This window comes from Garra rufa, chromosome 9 (genome assembly GCF_049309525.1).
Source record: "Garra rufa chromosome 9, GarRuf1.0, whole genome shotgun sequence".
NCBI lineage: Eukaryota > Metazoa > Chordata > Actinopteri > Cypriniformes > Cyprinidae > Garra > Garra rufa.
Window position 1 is genome coordinate 19967532 of NC_133369.1, and position 23120 is coordinate 19990651.

At 35.4% G+C, this 23120-nt stretch overlaps 1 protein-coding gene across 3 annotated transcripts; it reads right to left on the reverse strand.

Annotated features, from left to right (window-relative positions):
- Positions 1-2558: 2558 nt before the first annotated feature.
- Positions 2559-20279, reverse strand: phc1 (polyhomeotic homolog 1). 3 transcript variants are annotated; one of them, XM_073847256.1, is made up of 15 exons: positions 18293-20279; positions 17665-17814; positions 17408-17518; positions 15998-16075; positions 15707-15850; positions 14982-15155; positions 14293-14377; positions 11408-12342; positions 11194-11332; positions 7755-7924; positions 6421-6493; positions 5414-5501; positions 5143-5275; positions 4686-4923; positions 2559-4083 (listed from the first exon to the last, which is right to left on the reverse strand). In XM_073847256.1, the coding sequence occupies exons 2-15, from the start codon at positions 17782-17784 to the stop codon at positions 3932-3934; spliced, it is 2640 nt and encodes an 879-aa protein (XP_073703357.1). In that variant the 5' UTR covers positions 17785-17814; positions 18293-20279; the 3' UTR covers positions 2559-3931. The 3 variants fall into 3 exon arrangements, with proteins under 3 accessions (XP_073703357.1, XP_073703355.1, XP_073703356.1); XM_073847254.1 differs by having other exon boundaries at positions 5143-5314; positions 18293-20275; XM_073847255.1 differs by having other exon boundaries at positions 5143-5314; positions 17665-20276.
- Between the last annotated feature and the right edge of the window lie 2841 nt (positions 20280-23120).

Sequence of the window (23120 nt, forward strand, 5' to 3'; positions counted from 1 at the left end):
TATAATATTTTTCAAAATATAAAATTACCTGAATTAAAAAAAAAACGTGTTTTGGAGAGGAGAAGGTAAAAAACAATACAAAACAAATAATGTACAGGTTATGTTGCCATTCCTTTGCTCTCAAACTAAATGCAATGTAATAATAGGCCTTATTTAATAATAACATTAATAGTGCAGCATGCTACTCTGGGTGAAAATCTTATCATTATCACAAATCCGTGAGAGCAGTTTACAAACTGTGGGAACGGATTGCGAAAGCGTGCGCACGGATTATGAATTTGTGGGTACGGATTCAAAATCCGAGGGTACGGTTTACAAAATCTGAGCGCACGGATTGGAAATTCGTGGGCACGGTTTGTTAATCCGTGGGCACGAATTGTTAAACTGAGGGAACAGTTTAAGAATTCGTGAGAACGGTTTATAAACTGAGGGAACGAATTGCAAAACCGTCCCCACGGATTAATTATTTTTCTTCTACAGGTGACGTAAGGGGCTCCGTAGACATCTAAGCGCGGACTGTGGGAATTAGTGCCGTCAGCGCGAGTCCCGTTCGCTGTGAAGTAAGTTAGTGACCAGCCGGCAGAGGATTCTTCAAGGTCTTAAAGCCTTCATCGAGCGACTATGTTCACAACAATTTACACTTTTTGTCCTAAACATACAATCAAGTCAAATACACAGTGTGGGAAGTAGTAGTAAAAAGTAATTTCTTATTTCAATTTATTATTAAATCTCATTGAGATGCGCTGTGTCTGTTGTCATATCGGACACAAACATGGCGGCGAGCATAGCGGAAGTGACGTCTTTGGTACCCATGAATAGAACAGCTTAATATTAATAAACAACAATTAAGTGTGTAACTTACTTTTTAGACACAATATTTCCAATCATTTGGTCTATTTTCGCTCCACCAACGAAAATACTTCCATACAGGGTTAACAGGACTCAAAACCAGCCTGAAAGGAATAAACAAACAAACAAAAAAACTATCCCAATTACCCTTTCTCTAATCTCAATCAAAACAATTAATAAGCCTACATAATAATTTTTCTTCTCTTCACAAGCTAAATAAATATGCAAGTAATGTGCACTGCTAAAGTCAACTAACCAGCTTTCCTCATGTGGTTGAAGCTCACAAACTCCATTTCACTTTTAACGTTACTCGCTCTTTCAGCGGTCCTGAGTATTCGTTCCAAGTGTCAATACACATTAGTAAACGGAAAAAGTGTCATCTTTTTGGCGACTGTGGTACATTATGAAAGTAGTCCAAAAAACGCAAACGGCTGTATTTTTTCCCGCAAATGTATTTTCAAAAACGTCACCCTGGAAACACTGTCCAAAAGAAGCCACAGCTGAATCGACTCCACGTCACAGCGGCGCTTCATCGCTGAATGAATCAATATTTTGAATGAATCAGTTGAGTCGAATTGTCAAGTTGACTCACTCGTAGTAACACCTACTTATGCCGCGTTCCAGGCAAGCCGTTACCCGTGTTTTTCCAACCTTCTACCCATGAACAGCAGTCAACCCTGTGACTTCCCACCCATGAACTCGTACTAGACCCAGTTCCGAGCTCTGACGCCACATAGCCCGCGAAACAACAATGTCAGCCCCTACTGGTGCTGTGTTTATGCTAAGTGGTACACGGTGGAAAAATAGATTTTTTGACAATATAACGTTGCAATCAAATTAATAATATAATAATAATAATAAATGGCAGTTTGGCGTGACTTGCCTGGAACGCTACAATATCGTGAGTCGTGGTTTGAAGTCGTGATTTATGCGCTCAAAAACCTGCCTGGAACGCACCATTAATGTTGCCAAGTCCGCGATTTTTTCCCGCGGAATTGGGATACTTTAACACTGTTGCCACAGGTTGAATGCAAATTTTACCTGGGGAACCCATCCAAAAAAAGTGTATCTTGGGAACCACTGGTCTAAACAACAGAAAAAGTGTGTAAACTGCTAAATCATATAAAGGAGGACTTAGTAAGCAGGAAAGAGAGCAATATTTTGAAAAACTAAAGTTAATAGGTGGTAAAGATATGTACAAGCAGTATTATTTAAGATACTAGCCTAATATTTCACCTACCTGACCAGAAATGATAAGAACAAACACAAATGTTGTCAATATTACTAGAAAGAATACTACAAGAATACTCCAAATGTTTTTCCCGGTCCGACCGATTAGTACACCCCAAAACATGACAACAATTGGCCATTTTCAGCAGCAATAATCAACCAAATATGAGAGTTTCGTTCAGTCCATTGGCATTGTTTACACTCCGTGCTGCCAATATGGCCGACTGATGACATGTCGTGAAAACACTCTACTGGACAGGTATTGTAATGAAAACCTGGCAACCCTACGCCTACTGGCATAACGATGTAACCAGCTGAAAGAATCACTCAAAACAATTAGACATATATATTTAAAGATACTTTTAGCAAATCCAGTAATTGAAATCAAACCTTTTTAGTTGAATTTGTTTACAAATTCAAAAAGGACCAGAAACTAATACTAATTAGCCAGGAAATAAAGACTTAAGAGAAATTGAATGTGAATGTCACAGCACCTTCTTTATTCATATTTAAGCATACAAAGAAGCTCAGCCAAATGTTTAGAGCACCAGCACACAGCTTTCTTAGGCACTCTCTCTTTCTCTCATAAACATTCACACTAACTCTTCATACTGACACTCAGGTGCTGCCAGACTCTCAGGTAAAGCTACTATTACTTGTCTATAAAGCTGGTAAACTGTACCCGAAAATAATAATGCTACTTTTTAATACAAATGAAAAGCTTCCTAACCATCTACTGTAGAAAAAAGAAACAATTTATTGTTCTAGGATCGGTTATCAAATCACTCCTTCAGTCTGTGATTTATAAAACGAAACAAAGCCTACTTCCATTCAGTAATACTGTGTAGTGAGAACATAACTACAGATTTTTCATCTCGCACAGTCTCTGAACCATTAATAGCAGTGTGAATGCACACATAGAAAGCTGCAGTATGAGATCACTAATGGCTAAAAGAACAATTTAGGTTTCCACAGTTCCATAGCAGACCAAGTTATATAGTTTACGAGAATCTCTTTGTATTAACTTCCTAAATGGCACACCGAAAACAATCGATAATCCCTTAGTCAAGTGCTGATCAACCCAAAATAACTTTTCCTAATAAAAGTAGTGAAATGACGCTCAGTTGACTTTTGGGGGAAAAATAAGGGAAGCTCTGAAAGAAGATGCAGCTTTTTTTTTTTTTTTTAGAAAGGCAACTTATTCACATTTTTGACTCTGATAGTCAAAAGCACTACAGGTATAACACTGATTACTGTCTCTATTGTCATTATCAGTCATACTTTGATTACTATTGTTTAACATAACTGACAAACACAAAAGGACACAAACATACTGACTTAAAGACTAGACATTTACAGTGATCGCTTCAAATCAGAGATGCGAGGCTCACGAGCCCATTCAAACACAGCCCAGATATTATTTAGTAGCACATTCAAAATCTAGAATTGAGACGTATAATGTTTACCACCTCCAAACAAATCAATTCTGTCATTTAAAGATTATACATAATCATCCTTGTGCTATTTTTTCTTTCAGGATCACATTAGTCTTTTCAGAACTGTCTGAAAACAGGACAAATTACAGCGAGAACTAGTCAGTTCCAATGAAAACAATATTATTAATAATCCAGGCTTTCACATTTAAACAAAAATATGAAGCTAAATAATTTGATTTAATAAGGCATCACTTGTTTTCCCCTTTAGATGTCATTCATTCCTGTTCTTCCCTGTTTTTTTTTTTATCTCTAGGTCAGCCATAAAAACTACTGTCTTTTCATGCCCTTCAGTTTCTCAGGCTGGTGACGGAAGTATAAAGCTCTAATCCTGCTACTTCTCTCTTTCAGTCCCTCGTTCAATCCTTGAGGCTGTTGATAGAAGCGCAGATTTTAAGGGCAGGACCGAGTTTGATGTTCATGGTGGACATAAGATGCTCTTCCTTAAGAAGCATGAGTGCTTGCCCATCAATTTCCTGTGACAGGAATTGGGATGCCAGGTCCTCACATCCTAAAAAGAGATGGAGAAGTACATGATACAACAGAGTAAATATAGAGTACATCGAGCCCTATGATTTATGCGATACAGAAAAAGCAGATGGTATCACAAAATCCAGTCATAAAGATTAAATTTACTCTATAATATAAAAACATTATTTTTTAAGGAATGTTTATCAGAAAAATAATTTGCCAGAAAAATGAAAATAAACAACACAGTATATTCTGAAAAAAAGAAATTTAAATGAAAATGAAATCCAGAAAATTAATGGAAAACAGAATTTGGTCAAATTAAAACTGAATTTAGGAAAAATAAAATGCATTTCATAAAGCCTTAAAAGTTAAACTTTTAATAAATCACTATTAAATTGTGTAACTTCCATGACTTAAATTGATTAGACATGGTTTTTGATTTTTCAATTTAAGCATTAAAACAGAGTCTAGAAAAATTTAAACGGAAACAAAAACGGAATCCAGAAAAATTTAAAGGGAAAAACGTAATTTGCAAAAAAATAAAATAAAACAGAATTTGGGGAAAAAATAAAATGGATTTCATAGGGCCCCAAGTACAGGTGAACACAAAACATACACCCAAAGGAGCATCAGAACACTAACCTTGAAGAGAAGAAATGAACTGACACACTTCCTCCACACTCCAGTGAGCCGGGTTGCCAGATAGGAAGTGGTTCTCATCCACTGGGAGGCCACTTGGTGCTGTGTCATCCAACTGAGGGCCACAGTGGGTTGGTCTCGGGCATGAGAAGGATGAGCTGGGAGAGAGCGACAAGAAGTCTTCCTCTTCCTCACCCTCACAGCTGGAGATGTCCTCAGAACGACTAGATTCTGAACGACACTGTAAAGGAAAAAAAAATCAGTATATTCATTAATAAAAGGAACTCAAACATTTAAACATTTCAAAACCATGAATGTAAAAAGAGTGATTTTCAAGTATACACTGCAACTCTTAAGTCTCTTATGCTCACCAAGTCTACATTTACTTGATCAAAATACATTCAATTGTAATATTGTAAAATATTACTGTTTTCAAAGTAACTATTTAGCTTTATCTTACCTTTACAGGAAGATGCCTGCCTGTTATTTTAGCACAGGCGATCTCAGAGCTGTTTCTGCGAGGACCTCTTCGTCTAGCAATAACATCCTGCACAACAGGGCTCCCTGGTGGCCGTTCTACACCCTCAAGACCCCTACTAACACGGTAGTGGTTACTACAGCTGACATTGTACCTAAATGAAAATGTTTGGAAGTCGATAAAATAACACATATACTCATTCAGGTAATCATAATTAATTACTTTTTTCCTATATACATTTTTTGGGTCTTACCTCTTGGCGCAGGTTTTCGAACAAAAGCGCTTAGATCGTCTGAACTGGCTGGCTGGTGCAAATCTTAGACAGTATTCACACTTTAACTCTGTAAACAATATATAGACACAACATGTAAGAGACAGAGAGAATATAAATACAGTCGTGGCCAAAATTATTAGAAAACTAGTATTTTCACCAGTTAAAAAAGTCAGTTATTTCTATCTTTTGCTGTAGTGTGTCAGTAGGAAAATTTTTCAAACATTCATTTTGCCATTAATGGTAATAATCCAGTGAGATTTTTGTTTGCACAAGGAGTCTGACAACAGTCAGTGCTCCACACAGAGATCTGATCTCATCATCATCCAGTCTGTCTGGAATGACGTGAAGAAACAGAACAAACTGAGACAGACTAAATCCAGAAGACACTGTCTCCAAGAGCCTTACCTGCAAAGCTACCTGAAAAACTATGCTCAGATGCACCTCAGATAAAAGCTGCTTTAAATGCAAAGGATGGTCACACCAAATGTTGATTTAATTTAGTTACTAGAAGTTAAAATTATGAAATTTAGAAAAACATCTATGACATTATTTTTGACAGCATCCTCATTGTACAGCATTTTTACACAACATTTAACAGTACTGTAGCTTTGCAGTTAAGGCTCTTAAAGCATCTTGAAGGCGTTGCCACAGTTCCTCTGGATTTAGTCTGTCTCAGTTTGTTCTGTTTCTTCATGTCATTCCAGACAGACTGGATGATGATGAGATCAGATCTCTGTGTGGAGCACTGGCTGTTGTCAGGCTTCTTGTGCAAACTAAAATCTCACTGGATTATTACAATTAATGGCAAAATGAAAGCTTGGAAATGTAAACTGATGTTTCCAACTGGCACTACAGCAAATGGTAGAAATAACTGACTTAAAACCATTTTTTACCTGGTGAAATACTTTTGAAATAATTTTGGCCACAACTGTATGTCTGAGCAACTTCACTGCTTTTCCACTAAGCTTTAAAACACAAAAACTCACTATCAGAGCGGAAGTTCTCTGGATGCAGGATGGGTGGAATAGCCACAGGCAGTTCTTTTACTGGCCCAGCCACCTGTCAATCAGCAGAAATATTTGTGAGTTCATGTGTGTTCCATTTCTCTCAGACCTCTGGTCCACTAATTATTGAGTGTCATAATGCTGAAATCTTTATTTCATATATATATATATATATATATATATTTATACAACTGTTCTTTCTGGTTCTCAAATCTGATTGGTTGAGAACCGTGAGATATTCTACTGGTATCGCTACAGGAACGCCCTTTCACAATTTTGTATCACTCCGCGTGTTCTAGCCGGGACCGTTTTTTTCCGAGTGTCATGGTGGACGTCCAAATCCCGTATCATTTTATAAATAATACTCTTTGTGTGTCAGGGAATGTAGTTTCAAGAGGTTTTCAGGCGAGAATGTACTTGTTTATAGTTCAAATATGCAGTTTGTTAATAAAGATAACTTGAAAATTTGCTTCGTCGTTTTCGGACGTGCGAGACCCATATCGTCAGGGGGCGTTCTGCACTCATCAACCCGCTCTAGAGCGCTCTCACCACGGCCAGATCTTCAGGAATTTACCGCAGGCTCTGATGTCTCTGTAGTGGTTACACATGACATGTAATTCATTGTGGGTAAATCTAACGGGCAATCTTTGATCTCAATAATCTATTATTTGTTCCAGAGAAGAAGAGTTATTTTTAGCTTCAACAAGATTGCCACAGCGAATAAATGCACTGAGCAGCAAAATCACCCTTAATAGATGAATAGACATTAACACTTTCTTCAGTAAACATTCAAACTAATGTCATATCATCGTGAATACGAATAATGAATGCTTCATCAGATGCAGGTACGTTAATGACTCGCTCAGTCCATCTCTCTGTGATAATACTCAAACATGATACAGTGAGGTTTTAATGCAGTAATACAATAGGCTTTCAATGAAGCAACTCAACATTCCTTCGTTACTAGTTCTAAAGTGACGTTTTGGAACTAGTAACGAAAAGCTTATGCTCAGCTGACCAACCGTCAAACTTTGATTTGAATTCATGGCGGAAGGAATAGTTTGCACAAAAGAGGTTTTTTAAAGACACCCTGTTGTTATTTTGTTTATGCATTTACACACTCGTGCCGTCGAACTGTTGTATAAACGCAATATCACACTCGTAGACTTGAGATATGGCTGTATATCAGCACTCTGTGATTACCTACGGCACAACCGTGCCGATATACAGCCATATCTCAAGTCTACGAGTGTGATATTGCTCATATATATGCATTTTCATGAAAAAATTGATTTGTATTTAGCAGACAGACTCACGGGGAAAGGTTCAGCCCCCTCCTGGATAACAAAGCCCTCAATGAGATGAGTGAGAACCTGAGGTTTGACCACAGCCTGTGGGACAGGTGCTCGATCACCCTGCCCTCCTCCACGAGGAAGAGGGAGAGAAAGAGAGAGAGTAGGAGGAGAGGAAAACGCCATCTCTGGGACTAAATAACAAACAGACAGGGAGAAACAGAATGTTCAGAAGAGCAAAGCATTAATATAAATGAGAAGATAAAATAGTGATTCAAAAGTGGTTCCTGCACTTCTTCATAAACATGTTACATTCTTAAAGGGAACCCTGGGTGTTAAGACTTGTATGGCTTAATATATTGTAAATGATGTCTCTTACTGAAGTCTGTAGTAGAAAACCCATAAAAGATTTAGGTTATTTAAAAAATCTGAACAGTTTTATACATATTTTGGACAATGGGGGAGGATATTTTTTCGGTGATGTGAAATGGTTGCACCTGGTGAGCTACTGGCGCTACCTGTTGCTATTTTTATCTCAACACAACTCGGAAAATAAAATACTGATATGATGACCATTACTGAAAGAGCTTATGGGTGGCGATGGACATAAGCATAGGCTTATACATCATATTTATACTTTTTTTAATGATTCTTTAATGAGTAGAGAACCTAAGTTTGCAATATACAGTTGAGGTCAACATTTATTGCAGAATCTGCAAAATGTTATTTATTTTACCAAAATAAGAGGGATCATACAAATTTAACATTATTTTGTATTTAGTACTGACCTGAATAAGATATTTCATATAAAAGATATTAACATATAGTCCACAAGGGAAAATAATACTTGAATTTATAAAAATTACCCCCAAAAGTTTACATACACTTCTTGATACTTTCTTAATACAGTGTTGTTAACTAAATGTTCAACAGCTGTGTTTTTATATTTAGTAATAATTGTTTAGTAGTACTTGTTTGTCCTCTACAGTTAAACTGCACGCTGTTCTTCAGAATCGTTCAGGTCCCACAAATTCTTTGTTTTTTCAGCATTTTTGTGTATTTGAACCAGAGCCGGCCCAAGGCATAAGCGAACTAAGCGGCTGCTTAGGGCCCCGTGGCCACCAGGGGGCCCCCAAGAGTACATGAAATTACAAAGTTTTTTATTTTTTATTTATACAGTATATGTATAGTATTTCAATGGATATCATATTGGTAATGAAATCCATTATTCAATTAAAAAAAACAACGCAATATTATTTTAACTGGCTGCTGCAGGATGAATGCACAGTTGGAGTATGACAGCCATAGGATGCCTGACTGAGGTAATTTAAATTCATTGAAGAAGCAGTGTCACTGCAGCAAAACAATTAATAATGTCACAAAAAAGGACATATCTTTCTGGTGCAGAGAAAAGAAAACGGCAGAAATCAGAGGAAGATAAAAAACAGCAAGATAAAGGTAAGTTAAAAAAAATGAGTATAAACTAAACGAGGCTAAATTGCAAGCTAACGTTAGCTGGCTAGTTGATTAAGAAAACAAGAAAGTTAATGTTTTATTTAACATCCGCAAATTTAAGATTTGCAATATTAATATATTATAATACAACATATTACTTAGCTGGATTAAGATTCAAGTTTTTGCATTCTGTGTAAAAATAACTTTCCTAGATTATATTTTTGTAATAAAAATAATCTTCTGTTTCATAAACTTGGTGCTAATAATAAATAATAAGCTTCTGTTTTATAACTTTGGTACTGATAACAGTTTAACATTACTTACACTGGCCTACGTTTGGGGTCTGTGTTATTAGGTATATCATTATGTCTTAATGTTTTAGGTGTACAGATGGCTTGCTGCGGTGCTGTGTCATATAGGTTGATGTTAAAATAACTGTTGTTTGTTGTTATTGTTATTGAAATAGCTTTTCTGTTAAAATAACATTCTGTTCATTCAACTATACTCTTATGAAACTTCACAAATGTGACTTCATAAACTCTAAGGAAAGTGGAATATTGAGGTGGAATGTAAAGTTCAGTTAGTTTGTTTTTTCGTATAAAAAGTACCCTCTTTGTATTTGACTAATTTGTAGTTCTTTGGTATTTAGCTTTATATTTTATTTATTATATTATTTATTTTATTGGTAGTTGATTGTTTTGCACTTTTTACATGTTGCAAAATTTTCTGATCAAAAGTAATTAAAGTGGTTAACGTTAGCCTTATATTTTATTAGTAGTTGATTGTTTTGCACTTTTTACATGTTGCAAAAAATAAATTAAAGTGGTTAAAGTGTTTACAGTAAGAGCATTGTCTACTAGTTTATTTTGCTACTTTTCAGTACACCACATTAAGTATGCCAACTGGTACTGCAAGACTTTGAATGTTAAAGTGCAAATTAACACCTGACTATGTGGGTTTGCTACTGTTACAATTAAAGATCATAGCAAGGGTAAAAACATTGGTATGATGTAAGCAACACAGCTACAAAAAAAATTTAATTTATATTGGGTGTGTTAGATTTATAGTGTGCGAATAAAGGATTGACAATAATTAGTCATATTGGTGGCACAGAGGGGCCCCCAAATAAAATTCTGCTTAGGGCCCCCTGAAGGCTTGGGCCGGCCCTGATTTGAACCCTTTCCAACAACGACCATATGATTTTGAGATCCATCTTTTCACACTCAGGACAACTGAGGGACACACATGCAACTATTACAGAAGGTTCAAATGCTCACTGATGCTCCAGAAGGTAACATGATGCATTAAGAGCTTGAATTTAAAGATCAGAGTAAATTTAACTTATTTTGTCTTCTGGGAAATAAGAAAAATGTACACATCTTCATTCTGTTCATAAGTTTTCACCCCCCCCCCCCCCCCCCCCCCCCCCCCCGATCTTAATTGATTGAGCATTTGAACCTTCTGTAATAGTCGCATATGAGTCCCTTAGTTGTCGGTGGATCTCAAAACCATACAGTCATTGTTGGAAAGGGTTCAAATACACAAAAATGCTAAAAAGAAACAAAGAATTTGCAGGACCTGAAGGATTTTTCTGAAGAACAACAGGCAGTTTAACTGTTCAGGACAAACAAGGGATTCATGCTGTGGATCATTCAGGTAACAACACAGTATTAACAATCAAGTGTATGTACTTTTGAACAGGGTCATTTTTTATAAATTCAACTATTATTTTCTCTTGTGGACTATATGCAAACGTCTTTTATGTGAAATCTCTTATTCAGGTCAGTACTAAATATAACATGCATTTTGTATGATCCCTCTTATTTTGGTAAAATAATAAACATTTAGCAGATTCTGTAACGTATTATGTAAACTTTTGACTGGAAATCTTTTGTAACATAAATGTTTATTCTTAATTTGATCAAATTAACCATGCCCTTGCTCAATAAAAGTAATACAAGCATTTTGCAATAAACACTGACTCCTATTATTCCTGCTTATGGCCCACCTGTATCTAGCGAGGGAGCTGGTGAGAGAGGAGGAGCAGAGTCTTGCAGTGACGGACTTGCATTCATGGCCTCAGCTGAAATCTCATGGGGTAAATCTGATTCTGATTTCCTTTTTACTGGACCAATCCCAGGCTTAGACTACAAAAGAAAGATCAAATGAGTGTCACAGCATGGACTGACCAGGAAAATACAGTTTACCCATTATCTACTAACCTGAGCTGGTCCAGACTGAAGAAAAACAGAGTCTCCAGAGTTATTCTGTCCATCCATCGAGTGTGTGACCGAAGCAGGATTACCCTGACTCAATGCTGGGCTCTGATTTGTTTGCATCTGAGACACTGGGAGGGCACTTTGGGCTGTTTTAAGGCACATGCCGGCTCCGCTTGTTTCCACAGCAGTCACCATAGTAACAACATTGCCACCGGAGTTATTGATGGGCAGGACAGCCGTGGCATCCTGCTGGCCGCAACAGGTCCGAGCCTGGGCCACTGCTATAGCTTGGGAGTTTCCTAGTGTGCTCTGCCTCGCCCCAACCAGCTGAACTGGAACATGAGGAGGGTGATGGCCTCCAGTGGCCTGGCCATTGTTGGGTGGTGCTGGGAGAATGGGAGGTGGGTGGCGAGGGGGCATCTGCACTGGCAGCCGATGCCCCTGAGCGGTTTTAGGTTGAATGGGCACATGTCCCGTTCCATGACCCAGTTTTTCCGTGCTCAGATTTGTCCCCGTCTGCTGGAGTGGCTGCACCACTAACGTCTGGGCAGTCATGTTGGATTTGGTTGCCACCGTGCCCATCGGATAGCCTTGAGAAGATGTAGGGACATTGGAGGTGGGCACCAGGATGTGGGTAACAGTAGCCGTAGCAGCTGGTACTCCTCGAGCTTGGCACAAGCCAGATTGAGAAAGGAGGAGTTGAGAGAGAGGGAGCGAGGGGGAAGGTGAGGAGGACGGAGGATTGGAGGAACCTCCTGCTTGCTGTGGGGTGACAGCCGATTGGTTAGCACCCTTCACATTGAGGCCAGGCATGCTGGGATTGGTGGCGTTAGAGCAGTTTGGAAGTTTGGTGTTGGCGAGCGGTTGAGTCTGTGGTTGGATCTGCTGGGCTGACTGACCAAACTGCTGCTGAGTTTGCTGGTTTAGTGGGAATGAGCCTTAAAGGTCAGGGTGAGATAAACAAACTATAGGTCATTTCATAGTCAATGCATTTGAAAATGATTGCAGCAGACATACAGTTGAGGTCAAAAGTTTACATATACCTTGCAGAATCTGCAAAATGTTATTGACCCCAAAATAAGAGGGATCATACAAAATGCATGTTATTTTTTTAGTACTGACCTGAATAAGAGATTTAACATAAAAGACGTTTACATAAAGTCCACAAGAGAAAATAATAGTTGAATTTTTAAAAATGACCCTGTTCAAAAGTTTAGATACACTTCATACTTAATACAGAAGTGGGTTTTTTTTGGTTTAGTGATAGTTTTTCAAGAGTTCTTTGTTTGTCCGGAACTGTTAAACTGCCCTCTGTTCTTTATAAAATAAAATAAAAACATCAGGTCCCACAAATTCTTTGGTTTTTCAGCACTGTGTATTTGAACCCTTTCCAACAATGACTGTATGATTTTGACATCCATCTTTTTACACTGAGAACAACTGAGGGACTCATATGCAACTATAACAGAAGGTTCAAACGCTCACTGATGCTCCAAAAAATGAAGTATTAAGAGCCAGGAGTGTAAAGTTTTGAACAGAATGAAGATGTGTATTTTTCTTATTTTGCCTAAATATATTTTTTCATGTAGTACTGCCCTTCAGAAGCTACGGAATATACTTTACATCTTTCCCAGAAGACAAAATAAGTTAAATTTACCCTGATCTTCAAATTTAAAAAGTTTATTAACTTAATGCATTGTATTTGTGGGACCTGAAGGATTTTTCTGAAGAACAGCGGGCAGTTTAACTGTTCAGGACAAACAAGGAACTCATGAACAACTTTCACTAAACCAAAAAAAAAAAAAAAACAGCTGTAAATTATTCAGGTAACAACACAGTATTAAGAATCAAGCATATGTAAAACATGCATTTTGTATGAACCCTTCTATTTAGGCAAGATTCTGCAAGGTTTATGTAAAATTTTGACCTCAACTGTATGTATTTGGGAATCTGAAATGCAATACAAGGCAAAACAATAGGGAGAGATTGTGTGCATGCATTATTATGCCTTGTAAAATTAAACATTCGGTAATGTGTTAATATTTAAACTTGTCAGATAAGGACAGTTATTTAGATGACGTTTAGATAAAGTTGTTAAAATTGAAATAATGGCTTTTGATCATCTTGGTAGTATAGGTTGAAAATTACAAGCCAATCTGGAACTTTTGCCATGTATGTTATTGTTTTTTTTTTCAGCAAAAGTGATAAATGTTTTGAATGCTGTATGCTGGGGTTTCCTCTATATTGCTAATAAATGCATAGTGTTTAGCAATTTTTGCATATTTTCTTTGAAACATTTTATGTGATAATTAAAAAAAATGTTCAAAGCTTTGGGGTAGATAAGAGTTTTCAATGTTTTAGAAGTATTTTATGCTCACTAGTAATGTATTTATTTGATTAAAAATACTGAAGAAAAAAACAGTAACATTGTTATAATTTAACTGATTTCTTTAAATGTTTTATTTATTTATTTATTTTTACGGCAAATAAGGCAAATGAATTTGAATGCTCAAAAGAACTTAATTTATTTGAAATATGTAGAGATGTAGATTTTTTTTAGCATATTTTCTGTCATTTATAAAAAAAAGAAAGAAGAAAAAGACATTTAACCGACCCCAAACTTTTGAATGGGTATATGTAAAAAACATATTAATTAATTATATTGCTAAAGAAAAACACAAAATACATGTTAAAATGTAATTTATTAATTATAATAATAAAGATTAAAACAAAGACTAAATTAGAAATATAAAATGTAAAAATATATAAATATATATATTGTTTGTGTGTTGGAGCAGGGCAAGTGCAAATCTGAACTACTGGTTTGACTGGCCAAGCAGAAAAAACCTAATTGTTAAGCCCTGTAATATCTTCATTTTAATCCTCACCACTTGTCTCCTTCCTGTCTGCAAACTCAGTCTTCACAGTAGCCACCCTTGGAGTGGACACGCAACGCATTGCCAAGTTCTGCACCTAAAATAGAGAGACAAAGGAAATTATGCAAGAGGCAAAACAATGAAAAGTGTGAAAGGGAGAAGGCTATACCAACATCACAATGAACACTAATCTTAAAGGTCAACCACGCCTTTTTTCACAGACGGTTTTCACTGACAAGTCATTTTTCATTTAAAACCGACAGTGAAATGCTATGAAACAGAATCAAAACCCTTAAAGGGATAGTTCGCCCGAAAATGAAAATTCTCACCCTCATGTTGTTCCAAACCCATATAAGACTTTGTTCATCTTCAGAACACAAATTAAGATTATTTTCAATGAAATCTGACAGCTTTCTGATGCTGAATAGACAACAACAGTACTACATGTTCAAAGCCCATAAAGGTAGTTAAGGACATGAACAAAGGTCTTACGGGTATTCCTTTAAGAATATATTTAATGTTTAATATACAGTGATATACCACAGGATTTTAGACCAGTAAGATCTTATTGTTGACAAAGAAAGACACAAAAACCAAGCAACCAGGTCTCATTGCATGGTTAAGTTGCTTAGGAAATATGATTTATCACTTTCTAGATTGCCCCAGATTATGGCACAGTCTAAAAAGGCCAAATGTCATACCTGATCATTGTCTGACTGGTTACTGGAGGATGTGGGAGCTGTTTCCTGTTGTTGCTGCTGTTGGGGTTGCTGCTGGGGCTGCTGTTGGGCAACCGTTGCCACAGCAGCTGTCGCAGTACCACCAGGCATGAAAATGAGCTGAGGGGTGAGTGGTGCCCTGAGAGAGCGGTTTACCTGTGGGTGGTGAGACCAGTAAAATTACACTCTCAGGAAAACAGTGAGTCTGGATAAACATTAATGTAATGTTTACCAGATACTGTTGCACAGTTATATCACAAGCCATAAAAACTAGGGATGGGCATTTCTGATCATATTTCATTTCGATTAATCGGGGGTGGAGTTTAAGCAAGGGGCAGGGCGTTTGCGTCACAGTATACAGTAAACATTTAAAAGAAATAACAGCTTTTTCTACATGACGCATTGTATATAAAATTAATCACATAGCCTAAATACATAAATATGTAAATCTTATATTACAAATTGTATTTATCTACACAAAATGCATGTGAGCTTGAACTACGTGCCAATGATAAAGTAGTGGATGCGCTTCTCCCGTTACTTTAAAACAACGGCAACTGAAGCCCCGCAAATTTTTAGAGCCAATCGATCGTCATTTTCATGCTCGATTGTCGCTGATGGGTTCGAGTAATCGATTAATCGAGTACTCGTGCACATCCCTAATAAAAACATATATTAGGTCTTGGTCTGGATTTAAGTGCACTTACTCTCAGGTACATCTGACCCTGTCCACCCGAGTTTCCACCCAACAAAACTGACTGGCTAAGGGCTGTTGATGTTGCAGAGGTGGCGGGTCCCACTGGACGGGGGTTTGTCATGGTCCCTCCACCAGAGGTGGTACTTAAGTTGACCTAAAAAAAGCACACCAGATTTAATAAACGGTCCAAAATAACCATCTAAAAGCATAAGCACATTTTACAAACATAGAATTAGAATTGAGTGTAGTTATAATTTCTATTAGCCATGCCACTGATTTTATAGATAGTAAAAGCACCCACTGTGCATTGTGCTGAACTTGTAGCTTGAGAGACACTGTTACTGGGAGAGCTGGACTGACGACTCGCTGCAAGAGTTGCCTGAAAATATATTAAAAAATGGAAAAACACTCTGTTTTAACAATAATAATAGTAGTAATTATGATAAATACATTATAATAATAAAAAGTATTTTTTTATTATACTGAAAACTCCATTTGCAATAAATAACTACAATATAATTCCACAAAAGCTATAAATTCATAAACTTGCTGAATTTTTTTTAAAAGTAAACATGATGCAAAACAATGCCGATGACACTGCCAGTCAAAAGATTTTCTGTTTTTAAAGAAGTCTCTTCTCCATTTATTTGATCCAAAGTACAGCAAAACTATTAATTAAAATTATTGAATATTTTTACTGTTTAAAAATCACAGTAAAAAAATTATACTTTTTATTTGAATATATTTTAAAACGTAATTTACTCCTGTGATTTCCAAGCTGAAATTATTCCAGTCACATGATTCTTCAGAAATCATTCTAATATTCTGATTTGCTGCTCAAAAACATTTATTATTATTATTATTATTATTATTATTATTATTCTACAGGTGAGTAGATCTTTTTCTCAGATTTATCTGATGAATAGAAAGTTAAGAAGAAAAGTATTTATCTGAAATAGAAAACTTTTGTAACATTATAAATGTCTCTATCATCACTTTGGATCAATTTAAAGCATACTTGCTAAATAAAAGTATTATTTTTATAATTTCTTCCCCCCTAACTCCAAGCTTTTGAATAGTATAGTGTATAATGTTACAAAAACCTTTTACAAAAACCTTTAGATTAAATTATTTTTACTGGTAGGGTATATTGAATATAAGATGAGTTCATTCATATTTCAACGCATATGCAAAACAGAATTATGTACACTAGTTCTCATACATCTGGGTTAGAATTGTTATTTTTTATGCTCAGCAAGTTTGCATTTATTTGACTAAAAATACAGTAAAAACTAAAATTTTGTGAATTATTATGCAATTACAAAATAAAAATAAAAATTCTGTGATGGCAAAGCTGAATTTTCAGCAGACATTACTTTAGAAATTACTCTAATATGATAATTGGTGCTCAAGAAACATGTCATATGTATCTATTAATTTATTATAAAGTTCAAAGGAACATAATTAATTTAAAATACAATTCTTTTGTAACACTGTGTTTACTGTCACTTTTGATCACTTTAATTTGATGAACTTTTGAACATTAGCGTACTGAAATTAATGTACCAACCAGGCTAAAAAAAAATGCTACAAAGCTGATAAGATTTTTAAAGACAACTTGTATAATTTGATTGATTTTCAGCATCCACCAAGGATATCTCTGGTGGACTACAAACATTTTTGTGGATATGATTTACTGACTGAGTCTGACCTGTTGCACAGCAGCCAGGTTATGAAGTTGAGCGCTGTTGAGCTGCTGCTGCAGCATCAGCTGCTGGAAGTACTGAGCTGCATTGGGCTGCCTCTGTAATGCCTGCAGTGCCTGGAAACATATTTAAGAGTAGAGACAACTACATTTCCCACAATTCAAGACATTCAAAATCACACAGAGGCACTGACATGAATAAGTGCATTAAATTACACTTCAGTTAGGCTGTTAGTGGAGTTTGCAGTTGCTTTGTGACCCACCTGCACAGCTTGCCTTTCATACAGAGACATTTGAGCTATCTGAGGGGGGCGGGAGTTTCCCCCTGATGCTGCGCTGCTATTGGCTGAGCTGGAGTTGGTCTGGTCTTCTCCTGCCTCCATGCTCACTGGATGGACGACCAGTCAATCAAACTTTGTAATAGAATACCAGAGAAAATATGCATAAACAAACGAGGGTTTTATGCTTATCTCTGTCATGAAAGATATGTTAAAACAGCTAATTATTATAAAAACAATGAAGTCCAGACACACTTGTTAACTTGTTAGAGGACTCAAGTCTGTTAAAATCTTTGGATAGAATATCTTTAAAATAAACCAACGATGTTAAGTAGTTTCAATGTATACAACGTTAGTAATGAATAAACAAATGTTAAGGTTATCTGTCATCTGCGGGTGATGGATGATCGAGGTTCTGCTGCATTAGTTCTGTGCAATATTCAAGTATCAGCAAATAACACCATGCACTGTTTTTCATTGTCATATGTGAACGAGCAGAAGCAATGCATTTGGTGAAAACAGACACCATGTCCACCCAAAGTATTGCATCCGCTGCTGCAAAAAATGTTGGCGTACTGGCGACTCCCAAAGTGCAAAACAGACAGAATTTTACCTCTCTGCGATCAACACTGTTTTTGCTTCCCTCTCTCGTAATGGAAACAACCAGCAGGAAACGTCGAGTCCACGGCGCTTATGATATCGATTTCATATGGTTCCAGTGTTTATTTTTTGCTTTTGCAAGTATTGTTGGAATTCTTCAAACAACGGTGATTGTGATGAGGCTCAAAAAAAGCGATGAAACCCCGCCCCGCCCCCCGCACTGTTTACTATTCTTTTTCCGGCGCCAAAAATGACGTACCAGATAATTACATAATAAAAGTCTGTCTGTCGGTCTATCTGTACAATAAATAAATGGTAACACTTTACAATAAGGTTCCATTAGTTAATGTTAGTTAATGTATTAACTAACAAGAACAAACAATGAATACATTTATTACAGTATATCTTTGTTAATGTTAGTTATTCAAAATACAGTCGTTCATTGTTAGTTCAGGTTAGTTTACAGTAGCTAACTAATGTTACCAAACACAGCGTTTGATTTTTAATAATACATTAGTAAATGTTGAAATGAATATTAATTAAGATTAAAGTCATAGAAGTATTGTTTAATTTTTAGTAGTTAACTAAGTATTTAATGAAGCTTATTGTAAAGTATTACCAAAATCATGAATACCAAGTTCTTGAATTTGAAATCAAACATTTTGATTTCTTAAATAACAAAAAAATATGCATGTATGTCAAAAAAATAAAAAAATACTAATTATAAAAAAGATTAAATCACATGGTAAACCATTGCGTAAGAAGCCTTTTAAAACACTTTCACTTTCTTTCATTCACTAAGCATACATATACACATAAAAAAACATCTTTAAACTATAAAACAAAGTTAACTTTTAACAGATTTTTGTATGTCATTTTGTATGACTCACAATGATTTACAAAAAATGAAAACAATATAAACACATGAAATCAGTTGGATAGAAAATGACTGATAAATGTGACTGACGAGGACTTTTACTTGCAAGGGCTCATTTACAATCTGGGCTGGCCTGTAATTCAGCTGACGTCTCACCTGATGACATAAACACAGGTAGTCATGTACACACATGAAGTCTTGTTATGATCTGACTGCTTGAATCAGACGGGAACCTCTGTAAGTATATCTATTTTCTCCACTATTTTAGAGAAGACATTCATTATACATGTAATAAAATATACTAGTACTGTCAGGACAAAACTAAATATGTGTTGTATAAGGAAATATACAAAAAATATATATACAAATGCTATATAGACATAATTGTTAAAAAAAACACAAATAGTTAACATAGGTTATTATGATGTGTTAAACAAAAGTGAAATTTTAACATTTAAAAAAAAGAGATAAAATCCTATGACTAAGAAAGCATATAGAGGTCATATGACAGGGTGTGTCATGAAAATTCCCTGGTGCCATCATTTGGATAGGATAATGATTCAGTCATCTGACTTTTTAAAGTGTTAGTTTATTCTAACATCGTATAATCAGGTTGTTATCTCTATTATAATGAATTAAAGAAATATTTAATTCAATTTTGATCCAAAGATACATATTATTTTCATCTTATCATCGGTCCTGGTGGACTAGAATGGTTCACTAAAATCGTGTATGATTATTCTTTAAAAATATAACATTAAGTTGTATTTAAAAGGTGGATTTTTTTTTTTCAAATATTACACTGACGTAAATTACTATATAGAAATATTAAATTCAATTTTAAAAAGAGGTGAGGTGGAAAAATATGTTTTGTTGCAGGTTTTATGATATAACATTGTTTTTTATTTTAGTTTAGATATTTTTTGTATTACATTAATTTCCCAATGCTAATGTGTAAAGAATTTTGAAGGTAAAAAACACAGAGCCTACAAAATTCAGAGTGGGTGAACTGAAAAATGGAAGCAGGAAGTCTCTATTATTATAAATTAAAGAAATATTTAATTAAATCCTAATCAAAAAATAGATATTATTTTTATCTTATCATTGGTCCTGATGGACAAAAATTGTTTACTAAAACCATGTATGATTATAAATTAAAAACATGATATTAGGTTGTATTTCAAAGGTGGAATTTTTGTTTAAATATTACATTGATGTAAATTATTATATTGAAATATTAAATCAAATTTAAAAAGGGCTAAGGTGGAAAAATGTTTTGTTGCAGGTTTTATGATATAATATTATTTTTTATTTTAGTTTAGTTATTTTTTGTTACATTAATTTCCCAATGCTAATGTGTAAATAATTTTAAAGGTACAAAAACATGGAGCCTACAAAATTCAGAGTGGGTGAACTGACAAATGGAAGCAGGAAGTCTCCAAAATAATGAATTAAAAAAATGTATTCAATCCTAATCAAAAAAATAAATATTATTTTTGATGGACAAAAATTGTTTACTAAAACCATGTATGATTATAAATTTAAGAACATAATATTAGGTTGTATTTCAAAGGTGGAAAATTGTTGTTTAAATATTACATTTATGTAAATTATTATATTGAAATATTAAATAAAATTATAAAAAAGGCTGTGGTGAAAAAAAAATATTGCAGGTTTTGTGTGCCTAATGTTGTGGGGTAATGAAGTAAATATAACATTGTTTTTTTATTTTATTTTAGTTATTTTTTCAATACATTAATTTCCCAATGCTAATGTTTTCTAGGTGTAAAGAATATTAAAGATGGAGCCTACAAAATCCAGAGTGGGTGAACTGAAAAATGTGAGCAGGAAGAAGGGAAATTGGCTGAATGAACAGAAGGAAGGCATGGATGATGACTTTTACGAGCTAAAACTGAAAATAAGGACAGGGTTCAGCAGAACTGGAAATGCAGGTGGAAAGAATGAAAGAAGAACAGAAAAGCAAAGTTCTGGGGACAGTTCAAAACCAGGATTTGGGCACCGTTCTAGGGCTTTTTTCCCTGAAAAAGTGCAGCCTGTTTCCAGCACCAGTGAAATATCAGTAAGTGACTACCTAGTACTTCTAAAGTCACTTCGAATTAACTTGCCTAATGGTGTCCTGAATCCTAAAGTCATCAGGCTCTCACAGGACGCAGGCATTGTTCAGAAAGCCCAAGATATTGTAAAAGAACTGGAAAGCTTCAAGTTTCAGTTTAACAGCATTCCACGCCTTGGCTGCCGGGAACTTAAGAACTCATTGTCATTGAAAGACAATGGTAAAATTCTTGAACTCACAATGACGATTTTCTTTGAAAAAAGAGAAGATTCAGTGGAAGCTCTAAGAGCTCAGTGGAGAAAGAATGCATCAAACACAACCTGTGGATTCAGGTTGAGAGACAGATACCAGGTAAACGCCATCTCCACACCTGCTATGTATGCTACAGCACAGACAAGGAGCTGGAGACATTTAGAAGTTGGAGATAATCTTCCAAATATTACTGCGGGTGTGACAGTCAATGTCCATGACATTGAAAACAAAGACTATGCTGACGAGTCAGCTCTCTGGACAACCTCTTCTCCACAAAGGTTTGGCAAATATTTCCAGAACCCAGGGGATGAACGTGAATGCCTCAAGTTCTACCATGAGCTGCGAGAAACTGGTACAAACAGGAGAGTGAGGTACACCAAAGGTAACAAAGTAGACTTTGGATTCCTCTCTGGAAGACTGGACTTCTTAGCAGAAGTAAAAGAGGAAAAAAGTGAAAAAATGGTGATTGAGTGTAAAGGAACTACTGGAGATATGGTGGGCAAAGTCTTCACTAAACCAAAGAATGGTCGTCATGCACACCTGATTGAATCACATGAGTACTATTATCAAGTTCAGGCCTACATGTATATCTTAAACAGGGCAGCAAAACAAACCCAAGGCTTCACCTCTGACAGGGCTGTCATGGTGATCAGACACTACCACAAGAATGGACAAGAACCCAGAGATTTCTACTGGAGCTACCTAACAAAGAATGAAGCAATACAGAAGAAAATTGATAAACTCCGTGTTTTCTGTGAAGAAGAGGTTCTGGCCTGTTTTCTGGCTGTTCTTAATCTGGTCTTCCAGAAAGCCACATGAAGTGAAACTCAAGAACTTATAAGAAGAACTTCTAGGAGTTATGTAGCAAATGTGACCCTGGACCACAAAACTAATAATAAGTAGCACAGGTATATTTGTAGCAATAGCCAACAATACATTGTACGGGTCAAATTTTTCTTTTATATATATTAAGTAAAGATCATGATCCATGAAGATATTTTGTACATTTCCTACCATAAATATATCAAAACTTAATTTTTGATTAGTAATATGCATCGCTAAGAACATCATTTGGACAACTTTAAAAGTGATTTTCTCAATATTTTGATTTTATTTTTTGTGCCCTCAGATTCCAGATTTTCAAATAGTTGTATTTCAGCCAAACATTGTCCTATCCTAACCTATCTTATTTATTCAGTTTTCAGATGATGTATAAATTTCAACTTTAAAAAATTAAATGACTGGTTTTGTGATCCAGAGTCACAACTGATCACTATTACCTTATAATATTATTATTATTATTATTATTATTATTATTATTTAATGTGATTCTAAGGATAGTCTGTTGAGTAGAAACAACTATTTATTCATTAATCAAATCTCAAATCTGACACTGACAATTTGAGAATTCAATGTGTACAGTATGTGAAAACAGAATATTATTAGAAAAAGGAACTATAAAAACATAGTTCTGGTTTTATTTCTTCATTGGTCAGTTGTTCACTTGCCGGTCAGAATTCATATAGTTTTGAATAGATAATACCATTCTGAAAAAAAGAATGTCCAAAGCTTTTTTTGATGATTATTGATTATTGCTGATATTTAGGGTCAAGCTATTCTAAGCAAAATGGAGCTATG

Coding starts and splice junctions, on each gene's coding strand:
- phc1 (XM_073847255.1), bottom strand. CDS start 17,784: ATGGAGGCAGGAGAAGACCAGACCAACTCCAGCTCAGCCAATAGCAGC. Junction 15,851..15,997: donor CAAGTTCAGCACAATGCACA/GTGGGTGCTTTT, acceptor TGCTTTTTTTAG/GTCAACTTAAGTACCACCTC. Junction 4,084..4,685: donor GTTCATTTCTTCTCTTCAAG/GTTAGTGTTCTG, acceptor ATCTCTTTTTAG/GATGTGAGGACCTGGCATCC.